At 30.4% G+C, this 27,631-nt stretch overlaps 5 protein-coding genes across 8 annotated transcripts in view; 1 reads left to right on the top strand and 4 right to left on the bottom strand.

Annotated features, from left to right (window-relative positions):
* Positions 1-13,623, top strand: part of LOC140431359 (uncharacterized) — a 63,459-nt gene extending 49,836 nt beyond the window's left edge. Inside the window, exons 2-4 of one of the 2 annotated variants that reach the window (XM_072519296.1) lie at positions 12,497-12,759; positions 12,815-13,023; positions 13,074-13,623. In XM_072519296.1, coding sequence (XP_072375397.1) covers positions 12,498-12,759; positions 12,815-13,023; positions 13,074-13,586 — 984 coding nt within the window. In that variant the 5' untranslated portion in view covers position 12,497 and the 3' untranslated portion in view covers positions 13,587-13,623. Of the gene's footprint in view, positions 1-12,023; positions 12,760-12,814; positions 13,024-13,073 lie in introns of those variants that run through there. The other variant, XM_072519295.1, reaches the window with a different exon arrangement.
* LOC140431363 (uncharacterized) lies at positions 933-4,377 on the bottom strand. The gene is made up of 3 exons (XM_072519300.1): positions 4,250-4,377; positions 3,695-3,847; positions 933-3,440 (listed from the first exon to the last, which is right to left on the bottom strand). Exons 1-3 carry the CDS (start codon positions 4,274-4,276, stop codon positions 1,428-1,430), a joined length of 2,193 nt encoding a protein of 730 aa, XP_072375401.1. The 5' UTR covers positions 4,277-4,377; the 3' UTR covers positions 933-1,427.
* Positions 13,624-14,311: 688 nt separating the features above from the next.
* LOC140431368 (uncharacterized) lies at positions 14,312-16,316 on the bottom strand. 3 transcript variants are annotated; one of them, XM_072519305.1, is made up of 4 exons: positions 15,950-16,316; positions 15,718-15,895; positions 14,995-15,171; positions 14,312-14,709 (listed from the first exon to the last, which is right to left on the bottom strand). In XM_072519305.1, exons 3-4 carry the CDS (start codon positions 15,167-15,169, stop codon positions 14,495-14,497), a joined length of 390 nt encoding a protein of 129 aa, XP_072375406.1. In that variant the 5' UTR covers positions 15,170-15,171; positions 15,718-15,895; positions 15,950-16,316; the 3' UTR covers positions 14,312-14,494. The 3 variants fall into 3 exon arrangements, with proteins under 3 accessions (XP_072375406.1, XP_072375404.1, XP_072375405.1); XM_072519303.1 differs by having other exon boundaries at positions 15,722-15,895; positions 15,950-16,313; XM_072519304.1 differs by lacking the exon at positions 15,718-15,895.
* A 5,375-nt stretch (positions 16,317-21,691) lies between these two features.
* On the bottom strand, positions 21,692-22,364 carry LOC140431362 (uncharacterized). Its single transcript, XM_072519299.1, has 3 exons — positions 22,205-22,364; positions 21,959-22,119; positions 21,692-21,898 (listed from the first exon to the last, which is right to left on the bottom strand). The coding sequence occupies exons 1-3, from the start codon at positions 22,362-22,364 to the stop codon at positions 21,692-21,694; spliced, it is 528 nt and encodes a 175-aa protein (XP_072375400.1).
* Positions 21,813-24,399, bottom strand: LOC140431369 (uncharacterized). The gene is made up of 7 exons (XM_072519306.1): positions 24,052-24,399; positions 23,758-23,996; positions 23,095-23,704; positions 22,581-23,014; positions 22,205-22,521; positions 21,959-22,119; positions 21,813-21,898 (listed from the first exon to the last, which is right to left on the bottom strand). The coding sequence occupies exons 1-5, from the start codon at positions 24,242-24,244 to the stop codon at positions 22,417-22,419; spliced, it is 1,581 nt and encodes a 526-aa protein (XP_072375407.1). The 5' UTR covers positions 24,245-24,399; the 3' UTR covers positions 21,813-21,898; positions 21,959-22,119; positions 22,205-22,416.
* Between the last annotated feature and the right edge of the window lie 3,232 nt (positions 24,400-27,631).

Raw genomic sequence — 27,631 nt, 5'->3', positions numbered from 1 at the left:
CTAAAAAACTCTTTATTTAATAACTATTTAACCTATATAATAACTAAAAAACTCTATTTAATAACGAAAAACTCTATTTAATAATTAAAAACAACTCTTTATAAAAATTAACAGCCCTTTAATCACCCAATAACCTCAAATTAGGTGACAGCCAGTGTTACCAATGGCTGGGCATGGAAAGATGCACCTCCCTGTCAAAAATTATGCGATTTTGTCCAAAATTATGCGCTGTGTTGTAAAACGTGTGAAGCAATCAACAAACATCAAACAAACCTTATTTTTATGTCCTTACTGTCATCTGTCACGTCCTGTCAGTTGTCATTGTAATAGTGATTGAAAATCATGATTGAAAATGGATTGAAAGCGTGTCACAGTCACAAAACAAATAAACAAAATGGTAAATGATGGTAAACAAAATAAACAAGAAACTGAAAAGAAAATAAGTAGGATTGAGGTTTAATTTTTATTTGTTGATTTAAGAGTATGTTAACTGTCATATAAAAGCTTGGCTAGGTTAGAGTGCCTTAAAATGCGAAATGCCCAAAAAAAGTGTGTGATACTGGTACACCCTTGCCCTTGATGGTTATGTTATAACTTAAAAACAAGAATATGGCGCATCTAGACTGGATTAATTTTAATAGGTGAGTACATAATTATATATATTTTTATCCTATTTAACTACAATTCATTTGATTGTGGAACCTGTTCACTTTTTAATGCTTATATGGTACTAAGAATAAGAACTATTCCATCATCATAGGCATATGAAAATATGCTCTTAAAGTGGCAACTGGGAACTGCAAGGTTCTAGTAAAATATCTATGGAAACTGAATACAATAAAAATTATAATTATGACTCTTTCCTACATATTTGTAATACTTTTTTTATAATTATGTAGTTTAACTTTTTTTTATTTTATTTCAGAATACCTTATGTACTGTGTCCTGTGTCATGAGCAATTGATGAACCTGTCTAGTTCCTCCATGGTATTTTTCTATGTTTCCTAGAGACAACTTATTGTGGAAGGAGTTTACTTATGTGCTTTTGAGGATAACAATGATACTCCTGTTATTCATATCAGCAAAGAAAATGTACCTTTGCAATTGAAAACTGTTGCATATACCTCAGATCGGTAAAATGTGAATACAAAAAGAACATGTTCAACTAATTTGTCTTCCTCAGAAACTGAAGACATAAAAGTTTGCAAATTATTTGCCAAGTTATTTTCTTTACTTAAAATATTATCAGGAAAATAGGATATTTTGAAAAATATACATCATTTGTAATATTTTAGCTTTAATAATCAGTTATGAATGGTACTTACAAGTAAACAACAGATTAAATATCTTAAACTAATGTAAATTATTCTATTAAAACAAAAACATAGGTATACTTAAAGTAGAAACATACTATATTAAAATACAAGCTACTGATTGTCTTTCCATGTATTATGGCCTAGCATTTTTTTGGATGGTATGAATTTTAAGCAACCGCCATTCTTTTCAACTCCTGCTTTGGTTGCCAAAATAGCCTTTGCTGTTGAAGAGTTTAATAAATTCCGTTTGTCACTTTTTATGTTAAACAAATCACTAAATATACGTTCTACACTAGCATTAGAGAATGGCAAAACAAAAAGTAGCTGTAGCGTTTTTTTTAAATTCGGAAATAAAAAAGCATTAGCATCATTTTTTAAATTAAATATTTGAGACCAATATTGCTCACAGTCATCTGAATTTAAATTTAATTTTTCAAAGTCTAATAAAGCGTGTCTTCTCCATTCATTATCTAACTCCTGAATATTAACATATTCTTTTAAAATAGGGAATTGATTAGTTACACATTGTAATGATTTTATTTCAAAGCTTTGTGCAATTTTGGGATCCAATATTGAAATTATTTTATAGATAGGGTCGTTAAAGGTGAATCGATTTTTAATATTACTAACTAACTCTATATAGAATTCTAAAATACATTTAAAAAAACTATCAAATTCTTTTTGGTTCAAATTTGGCTTTTTTTTTAATTCTTTCAAGCTTTCTGTTGCAGCAACTCCTATATAAATATCATGTAAACTAACAAAATTTGTAGGGTTTTCATGGTTAAGTCTAAATATGTCGTTGGTTCTTTTTATTACAGACATCTTTATAAAATTAGAACACAGCGTTCTCAACAGAGTTTCAGTTTGTGGCTGAACCTTACAAAGAAGTGGTTTTTCTGACTGAAAGAGTAAATTGAAATCTGTCATTAGTCCTAAAGAATATGACATAAACTCTAGATACACCGGTGTGAACAAATTTGACATGGTTTCCAACATTGTTTCTGTTGTAATTGACGGGTCTTCAAATACATACTCTGTCAAATATGCTCTAAGTGGCTCATATTGCTCAAGTACTCTATCGACACATTCTTTAATAGATAACCATCTTGTTATGGCTGGAGAGAGTATCTTGTGAATTTTCACTTGAAAAAAATTTTGGAACTCTATAAATTTGTGTCTCCTCAAAGCACTCCTATTAAAATGACTGCCTATGTTCCGTAGCAGATCTTCCACATGCCTAGGTAATTTTAAACAGGCTTTTGATGTAGCTAAATGTGCCATATGACATGAGCATCTAATGCATACTATGTGTGGAAATTCTTCTTTTAACTTGGAAAATACAGAGTTAAACTCTCCAACCATAACATTGGTGGTATCTGATGAAAACCCTACAAAATTAGTCAGTGGAATATTCTTTGAAGTTAAACAGTTCTTTAGAATACCATATAAATCACTAGCTGTTGATCCATGAGCCTCGACAAGATCAAAAAATTGTGTTTTGGTTGAATTATTTTCATAAATTATAGTAGTGAATGCACATTGCTTTTTTACTGAAATATCAGTAGTTTCATCCATAACCAAAGAAAAAAAACATCCTGGCTCCCTTAATTTAATATATAGTTCTTCAAGAAAATTATACCCCAAGTTATTGCAAATAATTGACTTAGCTTTGGTTCGTTTTAAGTGTAATTGTTTAGCAATTTTCGAGTCATAACATATATTTTGAATTAAAGGAGTTAGGGTGTCTACTAATAAAAATGGCAGGTTATTGCTTGCCAACAAGGCACATAACTTTAACTCTGCCGTTTTTACAGCTACATCATCAGCATTTGGTTTATACAATTCAGTGAGTTTAGTATTGCTCGCCACTTTTGTCCAATTTAATTTATGCCTTTCACTTATTGAATGTTTTAGTAATACACTTTTATGAGCTACAATATCACAATCACATACCTTGCAATAGGCGTACTCATTACCCTCAGATGATGGTTGTTTTATTGATTTTTCTAACCAATTCTTAAACTGTGGTACACTTTTCCAAGAGCTGTTAAAAGTCTTCTTTTTTTCACTCTTTGATGCTTTCTCTATTTTTATTTTCTTTTTTGCTGGTGTAGGATCATTCTAAAAATATAATCATAATTTAGATGGTGTAAATCAATAAAATATTAGTCAAAGTCAAATACAAATGTATTTCACTACTGTAGTAGTTTTAAATCTTTCTCATATTATACCTAATTTCTGTAATTATATCTGATATTTGTAGTTTATAGTTTAATTTAATTATATTATCTATATAATTTTAATAAATAAATACGATATGAAGTCTGTGTTTTTATGTAATTTTTATAAAATTATCAATTGCTTCAATACATTACCATAGTATCGCCATTGTCACTCATAATATGAGAATGTGTGGGAGCAGGATAAATAGGGGAGCCTTCAACTTGATGACTGCAACCTGGCTTTTCTACATCAAGTGGTACTGGGGAATCTTTCTGCTTATTTGTCTCTGTTTCCTGATGTTTACTCTAAAAAACAATTTGCTTTATTAAAACACAAAATTTAATTTTAAGAAGCTTAAAAGATCTATACAAAATCTACTGAACTTTTACCTCTCATTCACAGCAGGTATATGTTGGTAATTTTGATTTTTGAAGAAGCATAAAGATATTGTAAACTATATGGTACTTAAAAAAACCAATAAGTACCATTAATTATTGTATAGGAAATGATTTTTTGATGTGAACAAAAAATAATTATTTTAAACTATTGAACATGCATCCTAGAAGGTACAAATTTAGTTATGGTTAATGCTTATGTGATTTCTCTATTATATATATATATATATATATATATATATATATATATATATATATATATATATATATATATATAAATGATTGTAACTTTTAACTATTTTTTATATTTACCTTAAAACTGAAAAGCCACTTATCCATTTTCTATATATTTTTTAGTTTCTTTGCACAAACACAACACACAAAGTAACAGTTGAAGAAGTACACTTGAATAATTAATTTTTTTTTTCAATTTGTGCCTTATATTTATATATGTAATTTAATGTGAAATCCCTGTAAATACAAATGTGAAGTACCTACCTACTCAAATATATGTGAAACCTTTCCTTCAATGTGTATTGATTGGGTATTGTCAGATAGGGGGATTTTTCTGGTGAGAAATATTTGCTTGGGGAATAACAGGGCACTTTATAGTTAGATTCTTACTACAAAGAATGAAAAATGATTTTAATGTAAATGTTATTTATATTATACAAATGACCTTTTCCTTTTCAGTACCTTTCAATAATTGCTCCCTCCAAATAATGGTGAAATTTTTAAAACAAATTTATTTTTTGGTTTTGAGATATTTAATATGTCTTGGCAGACCTCACCCGCCTACTCCTGTTACTATGGGAAATTGAGATTCATATACTTGTTATGCAGTTTTTTTCGGTTTCTTACAAATTATTACATATATAGAAATTATTACATTTTATGATCTGACAAAGTAAGGAATAGAGATTCCTATAATTTTGTTAGATACACTTCTAGATGTTAACCTATGGTATTATTCTATGGCCTCATGAATGTTGCTGCTGTCAATTCGTTCGAATTATAAAAAAAACAATTCAGAAGAATTTAAACATTGTTGAAAAATATTTGAAAGATTTAGGAATATGACAAAATAAAATATGAGGAAAGCTTTGAACCCTCATTTAGCTTGAGTTGTACAACAACCAGCATTACACTTATCAAATACCCCTATACCAGGCCCATTAGAAATGACCACCAATAAAAAAAAGAAATTGCAAATACTAAAAAAGATAGAAAACGCGATATTTTTGCACATTTTGTCTGTCCTGGTTGTGTATGGAGAACATTGTAGCATGTTGCTCTGAATGCACAGAGAACAATTTGGAGTAAAATTCAAAGTTGTATTTTGAGCAGAGAATTTTTCTGTTTATTGTTATAACCAAATTTGTGTAGGTTAATATTTGTATTTTAATAAAACATCTGTAGGAATTTTGGAAAACATTTGTTTACCAAGTGCTAATAAAAGTTAAACAAAGCAGAAAATTAAAGGTTTTAGATTAATTCCTATATTTTTTGAAAAATAAAACAACAAAAATAGAATAACATAAGGTCCTTAAGTAATAGACACGTAAACCGACAAAATACTTAAAAACATTATGTGAATGTTATCTGAAATTTGTAAGTCATTTAAATTTTGGTCCTGATGGACTCCACAGGTGACTTTTTCAGACCACCCGTCCACTCCCGGGTTAACCCTAAACCACTCTTAATGAAGGTGACTCAGGTGGCCGAAAATCAATTTTTACATGTTGTAAATTTATTTTCGATATAATGCCGCCATAGAATGGAAATTTTCTTCCATAAAGTAATTTTTATTTGCTAAAGTTAATGCTGTATAACTATAAAATGTCAGGTCAGTACAAACATCTTTTTTTAAAGGAAAAAAGAAGACGCGGACTCTTCTTATAAACGTTGTAAGCTGTGGCTTGGCCTTGGCTTTTTCTTTTGCTTAGCTGGATTATGCGAAATTGTGCGATTTTATGAAGGATGCGAAAATTATGCGCTGGGAATTAAATTATGCGCAAATCGCATAATTATGCGCCGATTGGCAACACTGGTGACAGCAGTGTTGTTAACTCTACAACTGAATATTTCCGTAGAGGGCGCTTCAAAAATCCGTAGAACAGAAACTTGTGCTTGGTACAGTGTTGCCAGATGGATATTTTCAACAACAGGAGAAAAGGGCAATACAAAACAGGAGATTTCCTTTCAAAAACAGTAGATTTATTTTTATTTTATATATTATATAATACATACATAAAATTTAACGTATATCTAATTCAACGTAAACAGTGAGGATGTTTACAGTGATTACCGGCCGGCATGGCAATCACTGTTCAAAAGTTAAAGACCGTAAATAATTAGGTCGAAGTTATTATTCCAAACATCCATAATTCAAATCGTTTTCAAATTTTATGGTACCAAAGGCTCACATCAGAATTTAGGTCATAATATTTACCATATTTACATATTTAAAAGTTTAAGAGTGGGTGAATGATTTATTGTTACTAATAGGTGCCGATACCGAATGATGTTAATTGTTATGGTTTAGGTATCAAATTACAATTACGAATTTCCGGGATTTCTCATTCTTTGCATGTAATTTTTAAACAATACAGGGAAGTATCAAATAAATTTTAATACAAACGTATTAAAAATACTATCATTTTTTTTTTGATGATAACAAATTTAAACAGTAGATTTCCGAATAGCTCATATTTAGAATGTTAGGACGGGGAGTTCCCAAGGTAAATCTTAGCATTCCATCTGAGATCACTGTTATTCCCCTAAGCGCCGAGGATTCACCTGTTACGAAAATTGAAATTCATCATTTCACGGCATTACAGAGGACTAGATGCCAATTAATTATTTGATAAATATTTCTATTTCTATAAAAAGCTAAGAGTCTAAGAGTAAAAATTCTATTTTTATAAAAAGCTAAGAGTAAAAAATCCTAATTTTATTCTGGACTGCTGCAGCTGAAAAATCCGTAGAAATGTGATCGATATCCGAAAATCCTAAGTAATTTCGAAAATCCGTAGATCTACAGATAAATCCGTAGAGTTAACAACACTGGGTGACAGTCGTTTTTGATCGCCGTTTGACATGCGAAACTAGTTAATCGGCGTTTCAGAAACTCAAAACACTTATAATCGACTGTTAACTAACGATTAATCGCATGTTAAATCAGGTGATCGACCGTTGTTGAATGTAGTTTGATTGACGTTTCTGAAACTCAAAATGTGTTTAATCAACGATTAACCATCGATTACATAATTTTTGAGATGATCATCCTTTCGGAAACCGGCCGTATGATGTCTATCAGGAGCTGATCAAAATTAATATTAAAACCCCAATTAACATACCAATGCTTCTATGCGAGATTAACCCTAAACTTATCAAAATTCTTATCAGATTCCTACAGATCAACCATATAAAATTATAACCTTAATAATACCCTATCCGATATTAACATTTAAACCAATTATAAGAAAATAGAAAACATAAATAAAATGTAGATATGTAGAAAAAATGTAAATGATAATTGATAATAGCCTAGAATAACAGAGACGGTTGTTCTCTGATAATAGGTTAATAGGGCATGAGATATTCTCAGCTCAGACTCACGACAGTGGCCCAAAAATTAACAAAACAAATGTACTGGCTGATTATTCAGAAGAATAAAAGCCAAAAAGAAGAAGAAGAAACATACATATAAAAAATAACTTACTTGAAAAGTGATAACGTTTCGCTCTTCGAACTTCCGCAACCACAGACAAGACACTTAAATGGCATTTTACTAAAATAGTAGGTAAATGACTCTTAAAAATTTAAAATAAAATTTGCTTGTCACATAAAATATGTAAACACACAAAATGGCGAAAATATTTTCAAACACAAGATCAACTTCGTAATGCTTCGTAAGAAATCATGAACTTCGTATCAAAACAATAAACAATAACAAAGGTATGTTGCGGACACTGAGAGAGTTAAAGTGCAGGTAACACGTAAACGTTAACACTAACGTAAACGTAAAGAAATAACGTTTACGGCCACTATACGTTTTAACTGTAAAGTGTAAAACCAAAGAAACGTTAACGTCTAACGTGTGTTGCTAACCCTAACCTTACTTTTACCACCGAACTTTACTCAGATCATAGATAAATTACACCTAGATTGGTAACAGGGATAGCCAAGGTCAAATCATGTTCGGATTAGGCGCCCATTCGCTTGGTGGCGCTGCTAGTCTCGTTCCTGCACGGAGTGAGTGTGCTGTGATCAAGTCAAAGTCAAAGTTGAGTTTAGACAAATACGGCGCCATATTTGTATTTGTTTTATTTTTTATAATTTAAAATTTTTTGTATAAATAGTGCAAAATCGTACAATTTTCGACGATTTTTTATTATGGAATCGAACACATTACATGGAATAACAATGTAGAGACGAAGAACTGAACAAAAAAGATGTGTTCCAGATTGCAACTACTTTTTTAAGTTCAGGACATTATATGGATATGTTTGATAAATGGGTGAATGCTGTTAAGAGCCCTAATTAGAGAATGCTGCAAAAGAAACTATTTATAACAATTTTCGTGTATGCGCTAGTCATTTTAAAGAGGAAGATATAGTCAATGTTGGAAATAGCGGTATTACGAGAACAGCCGTTCCGAGTTTGTTTTTACCAGGACCAGGTAAGAACTATTATACCACTGACCTATATTCTTATTCACATTATATCTGACCTTTTACTATAAAATTAGTTTATAAATTTAACCTAAAATTATATATTATAAAACCAGTCTTACTTAGCTTAGTATTTGAATTATTTGTAGGTGGTGGTTCAACAACTATCTTAAAAAGCATCACCTTAGAGAGGGTTCGGCATAAATTTCTACAGGTGTGCGCCTTTCAAAGTTGGATTAGATTAGCAGACCATGACTACACTATCATGGAGAGGTCTATGAGCTTGCCTGCTTTAAGTATGAGGAGGGATCTGTCCCTCTCTTGTGAGTGAGATTGGTCTTAGAGTACCATATTATAATACCATGGTTTGCCTCATCTATGTACTTTTAATGTTCCATTTTGTAAAACAACCTATGGTGCTAATAGCCCACTGAATAGATACTTATCTTTGTTAAACAACCTAAATGTAAATGTATTTAATATGTCCCTCAATAAATATATAAATATTAGTAGAAGAGTTACTGGTACCATAGAGTTTGGAAACTTAACTGTGTAAAATACTTCATGTTTTTATTGTAACTAGGTAATACTTTACATATTTTTTTATTTTTGTTATGTTATTTTTCCATATTTATTGTTTGTGCTGGATTTTAGAATCATAGAACTAACTGTTGGGTTTATAGGTTTTAAAATGTCATTACATCTTTAATTATATATATATATATATATATATATACATCTTTAATTATATATATATATATATATATATATATATATATATATATATATATATATATATATATAATATATATATATATATATATATATATATATATATATATATATAATATATATATATATATATATATATATATATATATATATATATATATATATATATATATATATATATATATTAATGACTATTAATGACTGCAACCTCAATATAAAACTTTAATTATATATATATATATATATATATATATATATATATATACATCTTTAATTATATATATATATATATATATATATATATATATATATATAATATATATATATATATATATATATATATATATATATATATAATATATATATATATATATATATATATATATATATATATATATATATATATATTAATGACTATTGAATATCTAGGCCACATATTGAGACACGATAAGTACCGTCTACTGCAATTGATTGTCCAGGGAAAAATAGACAGTAAGCGAGGGCCAGGCAGGAGAAGACACTCGTGGCTCCAAAATCTGAGGAAGTGGTTCGGGCTCACATCGGTCGAACTATTCAGAAGCGCCGCAAATAAGATCAGAATTGCCATGTTAATAGCCAACGTTCGCAACGGACAGGGCACTTGAAGAAGAAGAAGAAGACTATTAATGACTGCAACCTCAATATAAAACTTTATTATATATATATATATATATATATATATATATATATATATATATATATATATATATATATATATATATATATATGTATGTGTACATGCATGTGTTTGTGTACATAATATATTTTTATTTCACATTATTTAATTTTATTATCTTAAAATACTGTGTACTTAACCACTAAGTTGTAACACTTAATCGGCTTGTCCCGTATATTAGCCTGCATCCACATAGACAGCGGTAAGGCATTCAGAGTTATGAATAAATAAATTTGAATGTGTTGACAGGGATCTTTCCTATTCTGTTGATGACAGGGATGGGATGTCTGATCTTAAGATGACATACTGGTGAAAAAATCTGTTGATTGTAATTGTGTTTGTCATTTCAGGCATAAAAACATTATTATCCTCTGTTGTTTGGAGTTTATACTGAGCAAATAAAGTTACTATATCAGGTTTTAGCAAAGCTTACATTCTGGGTGAAAACTTTAAGCATACCTTAGAAATAAATTATTTACCTTATCCATTGTTCTTTTTTTTTGTTCGTTTTTTCTATTTGCTATCATTCGGTTATTCCTCATTCTTGGGTTTTCTTTTTGCAAGAAGCAATATTTTGCTAATCTAATCAAAATCATAATTTTGTTGATAACCAGAATATTTTTCTGGAACTCATTATGATTCTGATTATAAGAATAAAAGTATTATCATATAAATATATAACATATAGTATGAGTATAAATGTATATAAACTTCTTTCTAGAACTAAATCATTTAATTGTTCTGTTTCCAACTTAGCAGGGTCCTTGAGTTCTCTCTTTCTGTGAGTAGAACGCCAGACTGTAAGAGTTTTCACTGACCACTGATAGTGTGTGTTATTGCATTAGGATGAAAGTACTACAAAAAACTCAGAATGTCTGATGGCTGTCTGTTGCTTATTAGGCTTTAATTTGACATTAGAATTACAAAAAAAATATTTAAATACTGACAAGTTCCTGTCACAACATTTAGAACACTAAATTATACTACATTCACCTGTCCCTATTTTTGAACAAAATATTGCAACTATTTTGGTTTATTTTTAGCTCCAGCTGATTTACAGCTAGAATGAAAATCTGAATTTTCCAATCTTGGTTCATCATTATCATCAGGTTTTTGAACAGGTAAATTTTCTGTCTCATCTGGTATTTATTTAGTAGTGGAATTCTCTAGTGTGTTATTTGGACCTTCATCATTATCTTGATTCAATAATATAACAATTCAACAGTAAACTTCTTATATAGTGCAGAGCACATGGTAAAGCAGTTTTCCATTAAGTGAATTCTAAATTTTTGGTTTTCTATGCTAGATTCACCAATTTCCATATAACTCATTGTATTTTTCGACTTAACCATTTTCTTCATGATTATATGGTGTTGTTCTACTTGAATATATTCCTTTAGAGTGTAGATAATTAATAAATTCTTGTGAAGTAAAGCTAGTTCTCCTTGTTGGATTTGATATATACCGTCATTCTATATAAACCAAATAGTGATTTAATCTGTAATTGGTTAGAATTGCTTTTCTACCAGATAATGTCTGCATTTTTTTAAATACTTCAACTCATTTGCTTTTTTTTCAATTGCATAATGTTTTTATTCAGAATCTGTGAGGGTATGTGTGAAAAAAGCAATTGGTTTTCCAGATTGATTGCTTCGCTTATGTAATCGTAGATTAATTTTTTAAAAGCATGTACTTATCTTTACCTTCTAGGGATTTATCTTTAGATTCATTGCTTTCTAAAAAATTCTTGAATGTTATATACTTACTAATGTTTGAATTCTTTGGTGGAAGTTTGACAGTTTGGACCAGCCTCTAGTTTATCTGGTCTAAAGTACTTCCCCATTGTAAATTTATGCGAATAAAATTGTAGTAAAATGTCTTTTGCAGAATTAGGCTTTTATTCACATAAAACTTGATAAGAATGACAAAACAATTATTTAAATACTGACCCGTTCTTGTAACACATATAACATTTCTTGTAACATTTTTATAAATAAAGATTTTATTCTATATTTTATTCTGTAATTTTTTTAACCACTTTGGCATTTTAATGTAATGGAAAATAAATATAGTCCCAACATAACAAGAAAACCCAAAAAGTATACGAAAAATATTTATTATCGTATAGGATAAGGATTTTTCTTGTTATTTTAGGATTATATCGATTTTCCTTTACTTTAAAATGAGTTCACAATCCTAGGTAATATTACTAAACTTTTGAATTTAGCGCCATGTATATATAGTTATGCGCCCGATCACTAGGTGATGCGCCAATCATTGTTTTATTCCTTAACACGGAAGTTTCAATGCTAGACTCAGATTGTCAGATTTGGTGTAGATTGTATACAAATTTGAATGATTAGACAGTATCATTTTATATTTTTTTCCTTATTTAGGTAGATTTTTTATGAAATATTCTGATTGCTTTTACTGCAGAATGGAAGATATCCTTGATATTGAAATGTTTGGGGAATCTGATTTCGAGGATGATGACATGGACGATGCTGTACTTCTACATGTATTTGGTAATAATTTATTGGGAAATCGCGCTGATTTGTATGGTCGATTTTCACTAGAAACCCTGTCGGACCTAGAAGTAAAAAACTTATTCAGGTTTGAAAAAGTCCACATCCCTAGACTTGCATTGGCTTTGGGAATTCTAGAAAACATAACTACCGAGGAAAATATAACATTACCTGGTAATATATCTTTTAATTGGTTGAAAGTTTCGCTTAAAATATATTTTGTCTTCAGGTATAAATGCATTATGCATACTTTTAAGAAGATTTACATACCCAAACAGACTGTCTGATTTAGAACCTTTATTTGGCTATAGTTTCAAAGCAGTGTCCAGCATTGCCAATAAAACAATGGACATTATCATTCAAAACAAAGGTTACTTAATTGAAAATTTAGGAAATGTGCCATGGTTGAATGAAAACAAGTTAAACCAATATTCACAGGTAAAACATTTTTTTGGATTAACTATATCATATTACATACTACTTTTTAGGCAATTGCTCAAAAAGGTGCTCCCATAGATAACTGTTGGGGATTTATTGATGGTACTGTAAGACCAATATGTAGGCCAGTTGAAAACCAAAGAGAGTATTATTCAGGATACAAAAAAATACATTGTGTAAAATATCAATCGCTTATATGTCCTGATGGCATTATAATAAATTTGAAGGGTGCCTATCCTGGTCGAAAACATGATTCAGGTATTTTAAGAGAATCAGGCCTTTACAATGAACTGGAACAATTCTCAGTATTTGACAATAGGAATTATGTGATTTATGGTGATAAAGGCTATAGTTTAAGAGAACTTCTATTACAATCATACACAGAGAATGAAGTAGTTGGTAATCCTGCAAGACAACAGTTTAATACTGAAATGAGTAGATTAAGGATTGCAGTGGAGTGGGGATTTAACAAAATAATTCAGGAATTTGCATTTTTAGATTTTAAAAAGAACCAAAAAATATTAAAACAAGAAATTGGCAAAATGTATAGAACAGTGCTGTAATTATGACAACTTGCCACACATGTTTGTATGGTAGCCAAGTAGCATCGAGTTAGAATCTATGGAGAAGCTATGAGCATATTAACGTATGTACTAAAAACGGCGTAGGTAGGCGTGGCTAACTGTGAAACCAATATGGCGGTGGGATCATGGCCGGACTCAATAATATTAAAACTACTATAAAAATATGACTAGTTATTCAGAAGATTTAATCATAATCTAAAAAAGTGCAATACATTTTTAATAAACTATGATTTATTTATCCCTCGGTAAACACTAAAAACACGATATATTATACATAAAGATAAATTAATACAGTCAAATACTATTAATTTATTCTCTGAAGTACGGGCCATTCCTTTGTTTACATGTTTGTATACTAACCTGTGGAACGATATTCCTGAAGATTTTTTATTAATACCGCTTCTGCTACTGCAACTACGTTGAGAACAAGAAACCATTATTATGCACTATCACAATATACTATTACAGTTTCTATAAAAGTATTATAAAACTAAAAATATTCGAAAAACAACCAACGTAAATAAACATATACGATCTGTCAAAAGTGGCAACACAATATGGCCGAAGTGAGGTCGTTTTTAGTCACGTGATGCCCTCTCTATAGATTCTAACTCGATGCCAAGTAGCTACACATTTTAATGTGCATCCACCCAATCTTGAGGAATACCTTAATAATAATTAATTTGTTAAATAAAAAATTTTTATGTGTACCTTTATTTAATAAAATGTTTGTAAAAAATGTGTATTTGATTACAATAAAAATATATTAACCTAAAATGTTAATAATAAGTAATGACAAGTTAATGATCAACATCTGTAGACATTTTTGATAACACTAAATTAATTAATGTTTGTTGATTTTTAAAAATCTCCAATTGCATTGTCATTCATTTTTCCTCCATTTCAAGTCTCCGTTCTTCCATTTCTAGCCTCTTTGTTCTTTCGTATATATCTTGTTCAAATTTCTTTTCTTCTAATACCAACTTTCTTTCTTGAATTGCCAATTCCCTACTTTTAGTTTCAAATGCATTTTCATTTTTTTTTGCTAGATATTGCAGAGTTGTTTGTTTTACACCTACTGGTGCTCTCTTACGTATAGGTGCTAAAAAAATTACATGTTTCAAATGAATCATTTCTACAAAATAAAGTAATAGTTGTTACATTTTACTTTGAAGTAGAAAAATTCATTTTAAAGCAAATATAAAATATGTTGATTCAAATATACATTTATTTCAAAAATTTATTTCATTCAATTTCAAATATGCATATAAAAAATTGAATTTTGTAGTCTTTAACAAACTACCTATCTACAAAATTACACTAATATATTTTGTGATTTTTTCACACTAAAAATTATTTTTTTTAACTCAGATTTAAAATCGCTTACTTGCAATATTTGATTGTGCTGATTTCCTCTTCAAGGATGGTGTATTCTCTTTAGAAATTTGGCAATCTGCACTTGCTCCTTGTCCATTGTTCTCATTAACAATCTGGAGTTCAACATCTACTTCAGCAAATCCACATGACTGCCAAACATGTTCGTCTTCATTTTTATCTTCCATAGCTACAGAAAATAAACAAACGTTAAAGGTGCATGGTATTGATTATGTAAGGTAATAAAGGCCTCTCTGCACCTCAGCCTAATAAGATCTTTTATGCATACCCTAATCTAAAATGCCAATGCTTCTGGGAAAGCTAATTAGCTTTCTAGATGGCATATTACTTATTTCAAAGGCTGTGAGAGCAACCACTTTAAGGCATTTAAGCTGTTTGCAAAACAATGCAACACATTCGCATAGTATATATCTTCTGCCATTTCTTTAGCATCTCTTCACGAATTACAGTTCTTACTGTTCAATTTTCCCATTTTTTTTAAGGTGCATGGTGTAATTATATGTATGTATAATTAGTTGTTCAGTACTTGTTCGAGGCTTGTTGATCTCCACACTTATGGGAATTAAAAAAAATTGAACAAGAAATATATACTCTTTTCCTTCAAATCTTATTAGAAAAACAAATATACATTACGTTTTCAATTTAAAAATCAAGTTTGTAATTATATTTTTGAATTCTATGTAAAATTATATTATATATGTGATTCAATAAATACTTACGAGATGCCATCATTGAACTACAAGCTAATTCTCTCTGATCATAACCCTTCTGATATGAAGATTTTTCGGTTTCAATACTTTTAGTATTTTTTTTTGCCCTGGAACTCTTGCATTAAATCTGCAATTTGATGAAGTAAGTCATCTTGTTCTGAGACTTCCACTTCTACTCCAGACCTGTGTTAGAAAAGCAATTATTTTGTTGAAAAGTGCAAATGATTTGATACTTACTTTCCTTCATAAAGTCTGATTTTAGTTAGATATTTCTTCACTAAATTTTGTACTCTCTCTTTTAGAGTTCTAACAGTGATAGACTTGCCAGTAATTTGCAGCATATTCACCACAATTGTATTCCACCTCGTTGGATTCTCGAAGGGATTTTGCCCACAAACTTCCTGTAGCAGCTGCAAGTCTATTGACTCTGTAAATCTAAATCGGTTCTTAAATAGACTGGTTTCCGTCATTTTTTCACTATTTTTTGGTTACAATAACACAAACAAAAGATAAATCTTGGGTTAAAATCACAAAACAACAAAAAGTTTGTAATTTTCGGAGATTTGACAGGCATTCGGTAATACTCGGAACAATTTGGATAACGTTAAGGGAATTCGTAAACGCACGCAAGGTTACGGAGACCCGTTAACGCAAACGTATGTATTCCTCTCATCGAGCAAAAAGACAAAAGAGGGCATAGATAAAGAATATATATTACTGAAAGAGGGAATCTAATCGTTATGAAAAGGCGACCAAAAAAGTGGCCTCTGATGGCCGACATATCCGGAAATGCGAATGCGCCAAATTTAAATTTTCCGACACTTATTAACAGTAGCTATAAAATAGTTTTCAGAATGTGTCTTAGACGAGAAAATTTTAATTAAATATTAACGATAACAGTCTAAAATGTGAAACAATTGTTAAAAAACTTCAATATAAATAAGATTTCATGTGACAGTTGGGACAAATAATAACATAACCCAACTAAATTTGATTTCTTAAACAAGGAAAGACTCTCTTTCCTTGTTTAATTTGGCCTCTCAAGATGGCACTTCCTGTCTAACAATATTTTTGCCCCCACTACCTTTACATTCCCTCTTTTGTCTTTTTGCTCGATGATTCCTCTACTGCGCACGAGTAGCTGTCAAAGTATACGTTAACGTTAACGTTTTGTCCTGCACTTTAACTCCACTTTTTAAAGCGTTCACCGAGTCTATATATTATACGTCATTGCAAAAAACCTCCAAATCCAAATGTCATGTGACCTTGGCTATCCCTGTTACCAATCTAAAAATTAAAAATCTAAATCTAAAAATTAAAAATTATAGGTGTAATTTTATTTATGGTAATGGCACATCTTGAAATTTATGTCAAAATATCAGTTTTTTAAATGCGAAATACCGAAAAACTATAACTCAGCGTAAAAAAATGTATAGATTGAAAAGTGAATAAAAAATAAAACATAATCCACTGTCCAAATTTCAGACTAATTTGACTACCCTTACTAATGTAATTACCCAAATTTCTTTAAATAAATAAATGTAACATATAGTCAAATATTCCTTTTTCTTTTTTAACCTTCCTATTCCTGAGTACACTCTCCAGGCAACTCCCTGGGTGAAGTGGAATGCTCTGCGTTGCCCTGGAGCGAGAAAAGTTTATTTTCCTCTGTTGTAATTTGTTAAAAACTAACTCCCTCACCAAGAATACACAGACCATATGAGATAAAGTTTGAAGTAAAACAAAATCTAAATATTGTAACATATTTGATAAATATAATTATTTATTTTCTGAAATAAATCCACACTATAATTGCCAAGAGCAAGACAAAGTACAGTGTACCCAAATGCGCTGGCAAATGCACTTGTATGCAAGCTAATAGATAAGAAGAAGAAGAAAAAGGTTGTCGTCTGTCATAGTGAAACTAGAATTTTTTATAATATAGTAGAAGCAAAGAATATATTTGGTAGAAGTATAAGTCCTACAATTTTCTTATACTATATATTTCTTAATATTTCTTAACAATTAGAAACCCAACTTATCCCAATGGCTTTACTTTTTACGTATTTGTCCCGACATTAGCATCATAACTTATTTAGAAGGCAAAACTCAGGTACCTAAATATTAAAATTATTTGCTGCTTCTAGATTATAGAAACTATTATTTTCTTATTTGAATACAAATAATCAGGTTTTCGTAGTTTGTAATGGAAGAAGTAACCAATGCTGATATATGCAGAGTATGCAGGTCAGAGGGACTACCTGACAGGCCTCTATTTCATCCCTGTATATGCACCGGAAGTATTAAATGGATACATCAGGAATGTCTCATGCAATGGATGAGATACTCAAGGAAGGAGTACTGTGAGCTATGTGGTCACAGGTTTTCATTTACTCCAATATACTCTCCAGACATGCCAAGAAGATTACCAGTCAGAGATTTAGCTGCAGGACTATTATCATCAATTGCAACTGCAGTAAAATATTGGTCTCATTATACTTTAGTTGGAACAGCATGGTTGGGTGTAGTACCTTTAACTGCTTGTAGGATATATAGGTAAGTATTTGAACCATAAGTATAATTTTCATAATGGTTAATGATTTGACTTTAGACATATATATTCTTATTTGAAACAGTTTTGTTCAGGTCTAAAACCTTTCTTCAAAATTTTTAACTCTGCTATACTCAGTTTGGTGATGTATTTTAAATTCAACATATTTCATTAATATGTGAAATTATGCCAATAAATACAGAAAGAGAGGACTGATGTGATAGTATCTAGCATGTAGGTCCATAATGTTTCCATAACGAGGGAGATCTTAACTCTCATAGGAGTACCGGAAGTTTGATAATAAAATTGGTTGTTCTTATGGTGCCTATTTATTCTGGATGTTGGCAATTAACATGGCTGTAGATATGATTTGTTGTTAAATAAGAAAAAGGTGTGGGTAAAAAAAATCTGCTGATAAAATTGTCTTTAGACAACATACAAAAGCCTCTGATGTGATCCCTTCCATAAAAATTAAGCTTTTCTTATGTAAGCATTACAGTATAAGGAAGCAAATCCTACATGGATAATTAGTTTCTTAGAAGCCTAGATCTGTTTAACTAAATATAGATGTAGGTTATACACAAAAAAATGTTACAGGTTGCATTATGGACAAGTAATATGAGACCAATTGACTCCTTTAAAATCTATATGGAACCATATCCCAGCTGACAAAATTTGGTGGTAATACATAATCATTATAAAATTTAAGTATCTGAAAAGAAGTTGTTCATAAGACTTTCATTAGAATAATTATTTTAAGCTGAGAGGAGGTCACTTATAAAAGTTGAAAGATATTATTTTAAGTAAAGCAAATAATTGAGCAGTATTACTTAACTTTCTATGTAAATTTTTTTTTATCATCTATTTTTGTAGAACCAACAAGTGAGCTAATAAAGCCATTGTATTTGGTTGAAGAGAATTAACTGGGTTATTAGGAATCTCAGAATAAGCACTATCATTTTTAATTAAATCAGATGACAATTTTAAACATTGTTCTTGTTTCATGCTGATTGTGACATCACACTTTTTTATTTAATTACTATGTTTATCACAGTAAAGGAATTTTCTTTATTTTAAGGTGGTATGTCACAATGTTAAAATTTATATACTTTTTAGGTACAGTTATCGTCACTATTTCAAAACAAATCTTCAACTTATGATTATGTACGTAAACTGTACACCTTCTATTTTAATGATATCTAGTTAAAATTTCCAAAGAAAGCAGTAATTTTTTTATAACTGTACTTAAATAAATCGATGTCATAACTTACGTGGTAACGTGCCTAAAAATTGGTATTGTGTAATAATTTTTGAACTTAGGTACAAAATAATTACGTTAAATGATTAACTATCCAAAAACCTTTATTTTAAGCAAATGTTCGTTATCCATACTGCCCTAATTTTTAAATTAACTGTACCTAAAGATAAAATTACAATTAAAAGCTGCAAACTAGGGATTTTGTTGATGTTACCATTATAAGTTGGCATTTTGATAGTGAGAAATTAGTTCGGCTATCACTTAATAGATGGGAAAATAAGTTCACGTGTCATTTAGTAGAAGGCAGCAGTGATGTATTACATAGCGACAAATGCGTGTTTGCCGAATTTAAGAAAAATCTGCAAAACATTGAAACCTAGTTTTGTGGTTATGCCAATTGTCTATTTGTTATGCAGTAACCATGGTAATACGAATCACGTGGTTTTGTTTAGCAAAGCGGCCCCTCCCAGTTAATATTTTGGCTTCGTTTGACTTTCAATTATCAAGAACTTGAGTCATAATTAGAAATCAGATGAAAATCTGAAATTTTCTGAGGAAAAAACTTCCACTGTTAACATTTGATATGAAAAAAGTTGTTATTGTAGTGACGCTGTTTTTCAACTGACTAACATATTTTAGATTTCTTAAAAATACTGTTCTTATAAATAAATGGTCTAATTACCATAATTCCTTTTTTGATTATTATTTACCTGCTTTTCAAACAATTCCAAATTTCTTTATCAGTTTGGAATAAATATTTTTGGGCAGATAAAGAATTCAGAATTGTCATAAATATTTCCAAATGAATGATCGTTTTGTGTGTATGTAGTAGTATAAAAAATATCAAGTAATTAATATGTTTACTAAAAAAATTCACAATCAGCACATCCGGCTAAGTGCTGGTGTAAGATAATTAAATTTTAAGCCCTTTTTCGTCTGAGAATGTATTGAGTATCATGTATCATATCAATAACTGTTGATAATATGTATTAGAATTGCATACATATAGTTAGTCGATTTTTTACCACAAGAGCAAGCTGTAATAAAACCACACTTGTGTAATTTAATACAAAAGCAAGTTTTTTGTTTAAAATTTAATTTTGTATTATTTCGAACCCCGCATCTTTCGTGAAAAATAACTGCGGGACGTGACAGGACTTATATACGGGAAGTTAGTTGTTTTCGCTTATTTTAGTGCAAACTTTTTTTCTGGCAAATAATTTTGTTTTTGCCGTAAGGGTCAACCAAAGTTAACCTCGGAAAATGAAATCAGATAGAAAAAGCAGAACGGTACTTCGTAAAGTGCATTTACGAAAATTGTCAATGTTTTGGACAGTTTGTTACAATAGCTTTACTTGTAAGTTGTAAGCCTTACAAGTAAAATACAATGAGCTTTGTGAAGTGGAAAGTGCGGTACTTAAAAGTATATTCGAAGAAGTTTCCGAAGAAGAGATAATCAGTGAGATGGAGGCAACGGATAAATACAGTGCAAGGTACTTTGAGTCATGAATTGTAAAAGGTAAGTGCAAATTTAAATTACCTCCAATCGAGTTGAAAAATTATTAAGAGTTTGTAACCTAGGTTTGGCAGAGAGGATCTCCAGATTGAAGTTTACATTAGAAAGCTCTTAAAGATAATTTTCAGTCGAGTTTCTAGTAGTCCTTGTAAGATTTCTGCTCTTTATGATATGATTGAGAGTCAACTTCGTTCACTTGAGACCTTAGACAAAACCTGCTGACAAGTTTTCGGCGATATTGTATCCTCTTATTGAGTCAGGTTTGACAAAACATACGATTCGACTATTACATCTTGTTTGTTGTGGAGAAACTGCAGAAGTTACATCTTTAGAAACAAGATTGAGTGGGCTAATGAGCTTTTTACAGAGTGAATTTCAAAATAAAGAAGAAATTGATTTAGCAACGGAAGGTTTTGGTTTACCGACTGAAAATAAATATAAATTCAATAACCTTGTTGCCAAGAAAAATGTAAAATTACCTAAGCAAGGAACTGATCGGCCCTTAGCGACCGCTGCTGGGTTAATAAATTATGAGGTTTATGGAAAGTAGCTGCGGGACGTTCCACACGTATCAATAAATACACTTTTTAGTGTTTACATGTAGTTTCAATACTTAGAAATGTTAAAAAAAACAGAGCAAATAAACAGAGAAATTTAATGATTTTTATTAAGACATTTTTTGTTTCTATCGACCATTTTCGGTAAAAAACATTTATAAAAAAAACTATTGAGTTTTTCTATCATTCGAGCCCAAAGTTCTTCATCTCGCTCAATCTTTTCAATAAATAGGGGCTCTGTATCATTAACATATACTACAAAGTAGCAATAATCTTTTCGAGCAATATTAAGTTGGCCTTGAATCTAAAAAAATAAATATTATATTTTCTAAAAATATGTACAAAATTGTAAGTAGGTATGTACCTGATACATGTAATAATGGTTCTTTTTTAACTGTAATGTTCCATTTTTATTTTCCAATGGCATGTTTTTTAGCGTCTCTACTGCCTCCAACAGGGACTTGCCACTTTTATGCACCTTCAGAAGGCATTTAACTTCCAACAAACTATTATCATCTACAATTCCTGAAATAGTAACTAATGTAATTTGTTTCAAAATAAAAATTCACGAAAACGTGTAATGTGTAATGAAATTGAATGTGTATATTACCATCTGGAGTAGCAGCAAGATGATTGTAAATATTATCAATAAATATTCCACACTTCTGTACTCTCTTTTCAGGATTTAATTCAATGAATCTTTGTCTTGCGACATCTTCCTTATCTTTCCCATAAAGGGTATATTCGTTATCCCAAGAGGGTGCAATCATTGTTTTTATTAAATTTCTACAGCTTGTATTAGGCCTTCTTTTGCAAATTAATCTAAAGTAAGAAGCTGTTATATATTCTTTTAATATGCCTGTAGAAAGCATTGTTCCATTGACCAACGGTTTGTCTTTCGATCACCGGGATCTCTTCTGGTTGCACCTAAAATAATGATTAAATTTATTCTCATTAAAAAAAATAAATAAAAATCTGAAATTTACTTGTATGGTTTTTAGAATCCTAGAATATTCCGACTGATATTCATCTTCGGTTAATGAAGGCTGTAAAGCGTGAGGACCATATTCAGTATTCTTTTTACTTTGTCTACTTCTTTTTTTTCGGTAAGGTGAAACAAAATCCAGTTTTCGCTTAGATTTTAATTCCACAGCCCGTTGGTTTTCCTGTATATTTTGTTTAAAATACTTTCCTGGTGACCTCTTTAATATACTTCTCCACTCTTTTTCCTGCCATTCTACACCTTCGTTGTAACGCAGCCCTGACATTGCTGAGCGACACCTGAAACTACCCCTCCCAGAGAGGTTTAGCCTCTTGCCCGCATTAAATTTACACAAAATGGACATGTACATTTCAGCACGATTATTGGTTTCTTTATCAATTAATCGGTGACCTTTAGAAATGAGTCTCTGCAAAGAACCTGCAAAATGTAGTTATATAAAAAAGTGCAACTGATAAATATATAAAGACAAACTAATGGGAGTGTCGGTTTTAACGTACCATTTATATGAAAGTATAAGCCAGTATTTTTAACTAATGTCATCAAATGTGCATCTGATTGCTGCTGTTTTGTACAATACTGATCGCTACAAACAGCATGGTTGCCAAAGACGTGGTCTATACTTTTTTCCAAATTTGCTTTTAAATTTTCCACATCAGCATAAGCAGCCGAATTAATTATTTTTGTACAGCAATTCTGCAGTTCTTTAATTTTATTGTTAGTCAGAAGTGCTCTAGCTTCTTTGTTGACTGTAGTATCAGCTTTAATTTTATATAAAGCTTTTCCATAATTTTTAATTGCATGGTTGCGACATTCTATTTTTGTTACATATTGTCCATAGGCAACCTCTTCACGAATTTTAGCATATACACTAGAGTCTCCATCTGCTATAAACTGTAAAAATTTAAGTCCATGAAGAATTTGGCTTTGTTTAAACCCTTCAACTATTATTGATGTCTCCATTGCGGTGGATGATCCTTGCCAGTTTTTATAACAAGTGTGAAGAGGTACAGGCTCGTTTTTAGATTCATAACGGGCACAGAATGAACAATACTTATTTCTAACTCCCAAATATAATAATTTTTTAGTAAATTTTCCAATAATAACTGCCTAAAATGTAAGAAATTTAGGTTTGTAACATAATAGTCTATGAATATACATACAACTCCCGATGATGCATTATAGCTATGTCCATAAGATCTGTGACTCCAACCTCCGTCACAATACACAGTAGTCCATGGTATGCCATCAGAATCTAGTTGCCCTTCTGCTATAGCCAATTCTCTTTCCTTTATACCAGCTTCTTCCATGGACTTCCATAATCCTTCTATCCACTTATCCCCAAGTTCAATTTCAATATTATGGAACAATCGATAAGACATGGAAGGAATATCTAATGCACCTTTAAAAAAATCAAAGAAACTAAATTTGTACTTTATTACTGTATTATCACAAACCTAGCAATCCTGTTAACTGTGCATATGTACCACCTGTTGATAATGTGCCCCAAACAGCTCCATAATTAATAGTTGACTGCTCACAAGGGTTTTCTGTTGACTTTTCAGTCTTATAGCCACACATGTTGCATAGTAGTATCACTGTTGAAACTAAACCTTTATGTTTTTCATCAATTATCTGTAGATTTCCCATCGTACAAACTTTCGAATGAGCAAACTGTAAGTTTAAAGCCCACTGTAGGACATAATGTAAGTCAACAATTCGGTGTCCATTAAGTGTTTGTTTTACTGGTTCTTTTTGAATTTCCAGAGGATGATTCTTAATGCTAAAATTGAAACATGTTTGTTGGTAATTAAAAAGACATCATGTATTTTACTTTCATATTCTTTACCTTTCATATTCTTCTGAAGAAATAAAGCTAAACTCATGTAAATCTGATGAGGTTGATTGCACTGTTTCTTTGCTAAAAAAAAACAGAAGTATTGCTGTCTTATATCTTGTCAGTCCATGTAAATCTAACACAATTTTACAATGAAATTTGGTATGGTTGTAGTTTTCAAAATGCCTCTTTTTAAGTCTTTTTTTATAATAAGATATTCTAAACCCTTTGATTTAACAAATTCGTTACTGCTTACAGAATGACACACATAAATGACTTGAGTATGTTGGATAAAGTTATTTACACTAAATTGATCTAAAATGAGCTCCTGAATTTGCATTCTTTTTATGCAGAGTAGTTATAACAAAAGACAAAATTTACATGATACTGACAATACTTTTTCACATGATGACCATTTTTTCAAGCAATGTAAATAAAATATAAATATAGATACTCACTTCTCTTTGTCACTTGTAGAACCACAAGCTACTACTGAAATTTCTTTTTTATTTTTCTGACATTTAATCAATGTGCGACTACGCTTGGTTAGTCTTTTATTAAAGGACTTTAATCTAGGCATTTTGTTCACACCTGAAAAATATTTAATAGATAACCTTTGGCATACCAAAAGCACAAAACAAAATCCCATTATTTAACTAATACTTAAATATTAGCAACACTACTAATGTTAACATAAAACAAAAACAAAAATTTTGTGGGTGGCCTTGGCTACCATCGTCAAATGAACTTCATACACACGAATTATGATAGCAACAGGTACTTACCTATCTATTTTCTTCAATATTAGGAAACAAGACTGGTATACACTATTTAAAATGTTTATAAAACTAAAAAAACAACACTCAAAATCAAAACAGCAACCTCAAAGGTAAATAAATAACAACAAAACACGATTCAAAATTAAAAAAAAATATATGGAATGATCCAATCCGAAAATAAAAATTTCTGAAACTTCTACTAATAGCTCATATCAACTTACATTGAACAAGACTGCCGATTGAGAGCGAACTGTACCGATCGTATTATATTATAACTCCCAGTACTTGCCCTCACTGGCAACTATGTCGCTGTTCAGAGAAGTAAATTTCGGGAAAATTAAAAAATTAGAATATGATGCACGTGCTGCCATCTACTCAAAGAATTGTTAAACGTTAGTTTATTTGAATGCCACTCATTTTAACTGCGGCGTGAACATACCCCCTTAAAAAATAAATTTTAAAATTGTTTTAATATTTTGTGTAATTATTCAACAATGGTGTGTAATGATTCTGGTTGATCTGGCTCTGTCTACATTTTTGCCTACAGTCTATTCCATGAATCTAAAACTGTTTTGAATTAATGTGACAACAAATATTTTACTGTTTAACATAAGCAGTACTAAGGTAAATTGCTCTAATAATCATTTCAATAAAAAGAATCTACTGTCAGTAACTTTATATTTAATCTACATGCTTATTTTACTGTTGAGAATACTGATGGTGCTTCTTTGCTACCAGTTTTATCTATTCATAAGTATGCTTGTATGATGCACTCTATATTAGTGAACCAAAACTAACGTTAGTAAGTAGTAAGTTAGCAAATAGTGGACAAACAAAATATCACACAATACAAACCCCACCTATAACCAAACACTACAGATCTTCCCAAAGGTTGCAAATTTGAAATGCATGAGACTATCTATCTATATAAAAGAGGTCATCGCTAATGGCGCCATCTAGGAAAGAAATATAAACTACCATATTTCAATCATATTTTGTTCTTGAAACGATACATTTAATTAATAATACTGTATTAATTATACATTAATATAATTAATAATTAATTTTAATAATATTTTAAAGTAGAATTTATTATAAAATAATTTAAAGATTTACATTATTTTAGATTTAAAACCTAGCGCCATCTAGGAAAGAAAATCTAAAATTTCATTAAAATTTTGTACTTGAAACGATATGTTTAATTAATAATACTGTATTAATTACATACTAATATAATTAATAATTAATTTTAATATCTTTAAAGGTAGAATTTAATACAACATAATTTAAAGAAATCTGAATCAATTAATTTTTTCGAAAATTGCTAAAAATATAGGTTACTATAATGGGTTTTACCAAAACGTTATCACCTACTGAAACTGGGGTTAATTTTCTTTTAGTAAGCTTTAACATTTTGGCTGCCTGACTTTTTAATGCAGCTACACAGTTTTCTCGTATTGTTTCTATGGCATTTTTTATGACATCAAACCAGTTGAACCAGAGATAATCTTTAGAGATTAAGGACTGACCATTTTTCCTCTCCTCTTTTGCCTCCTTTACTTCGCTGATAATTTCTTTATAGCGTGGTTCTATCCTTCTTGGACATCCGGTCTTTTAATTTGGTGTAAAATGATTCTTTCATTTCAAACAAAATCACAAAACACAACAGCACTTTAAAATAAGTCAACACACACCACTTAAGCACATAACAAAGAAAACTTAACTGCTTGTGTATAACGACAGTGCACTAATGTCAATGAAAGTAGACATTAGACCTATTCGTTGCTAACAGTGAGGATAGCGGGGGTGACATGTCTCAACCTGCACGTCTGAACCGTGAGAAATGGATTTTGACGTTTGCGCAAACCAGAAATACCCACAACCCGACGTGGGTAAAAAAGATAAGGTAAGATGAAAGTAAAGTCACTATTTGACACTCACTTCAAGGGCAATATTGCAACTCAGTCATGAAAAATATTTGAAGGAGAAGCTTTAAACGCATATCAACAACAATCGGGCAACAAAGTTGAATGTATTGGCATTATTGTACCATAAAGTGTTTCATGGTTGGGTGTAAGTATTAATGGAATAATAGACAAAAAATGTTGTGTAGAGGTGAAGTGTCCTTTAGTAGGCAAAACCAGAACTTGCTGTGATGTGATAGAAGACTTAAAATACCTGAATATACATGCGAGAAAATTAAGTTTAAAGACCAACCAACAATATTATTCTTCCTTAAGTTCCATCTTCTATCGAAGGTTAGAAATCATCATGGATATGCGAACTCTGTTGACTACCGCTCTAAAAAGTTCTGCACTACTGCATTCAAACCATTCCCTTAAGTTCTTAAGCCAGGATATTATTCGTCTTCTCACATTTCGCTTTCCTCGGCCAAGAACAACCTCTTGCAATTGTACCATA

This window comes from Diabrotica undecimpunctata, unplaced genomic scaffold (assembly GCF_040954645.1).
Source record: "Diabrotica undecimpunctata isolate CICGRU unplaced genomic scaffold, icDiaUnde3 ctg00000709.1, whole genome shotgun sequence".
NCBI classification, from domain to species: Eukaryota; Metazoa; Arthropoda; class Insecta; order Coleoptera; family Chrysomelidae; genus Diabrotica; species Diabrotica undecimpunctata.
Note: the sequence above shows the minus strand (reverse complement) of the source record. Positions and strands in the feature narration are given on the sequence as shown.

Coding starts and splice junctions, on each gene's coding strand:
- LOC140431363 (XM_072519300.1), bottom strand. CDS start 4,276: ATGGATAAGTGGCTTTTCAGTTTTAAG. Junction 3,848..4,249: donor AGTGGCTTTTCAGTTTTAAG/GTAAATATAAAA, acceptor ATTGTTTTTTAG/AGTAAACATCAGGAAACAGA. Junction 3,441..3,694: donor GTGACAATGGCGATACTATG/GTAATGTATTGA, acceptor TTATATTTTTAG/AATGATCCTACACCAGCAAA.
- LOC140431368 (XM_072519303.1), bottom strand. Junction 14,710..14,994: donor AGCACAATCAAATATTGCAA/GTAAGCGATTTT, acceptor TAATTTTTTTAG/CACCTATACGTAAGAGAGCA.
- LOC140431362 (XM_072519299.1), bottom strand. CDS start 22,364: ATGATTGCACCCTCTTGGGATAACGAATATACCCTTTATGGGAAAGAT. Junction 22,120..22,204: donor TCTTGCTGCTACTCCAGATG/GTAATATACACA, acceptor TTACTATTTCAG/GAATTGTAGATGATAATAGT. Junction 21,899..21,958: donor ACCATTATTACATGTATCAG/GTACATACCTAC, acceptor TTATTTTTTTAG/ATTCAAGGCCAACTTAATAT.
- LOC140431369 (XM_072519306.1), bottom strand. CDS start 24,244: ATGGGAAATCTACAGATAATTGATGAAAAACATAAAGGTTTAGTTTCA. Junction 23,705..23,757: donor ATAATGCATCATCGGGAGTT/GTATGTATATTC, acceptor CTTACATTTTAG/GCAGTTATTATTGGAAAATT. Junction 23,015..23,094: donor CTTATACTTTCATATAAATG/GTACGTTAAAAC, acceptor TACATTTTGCAG/GTTCTTTGCAGAGACTCATT.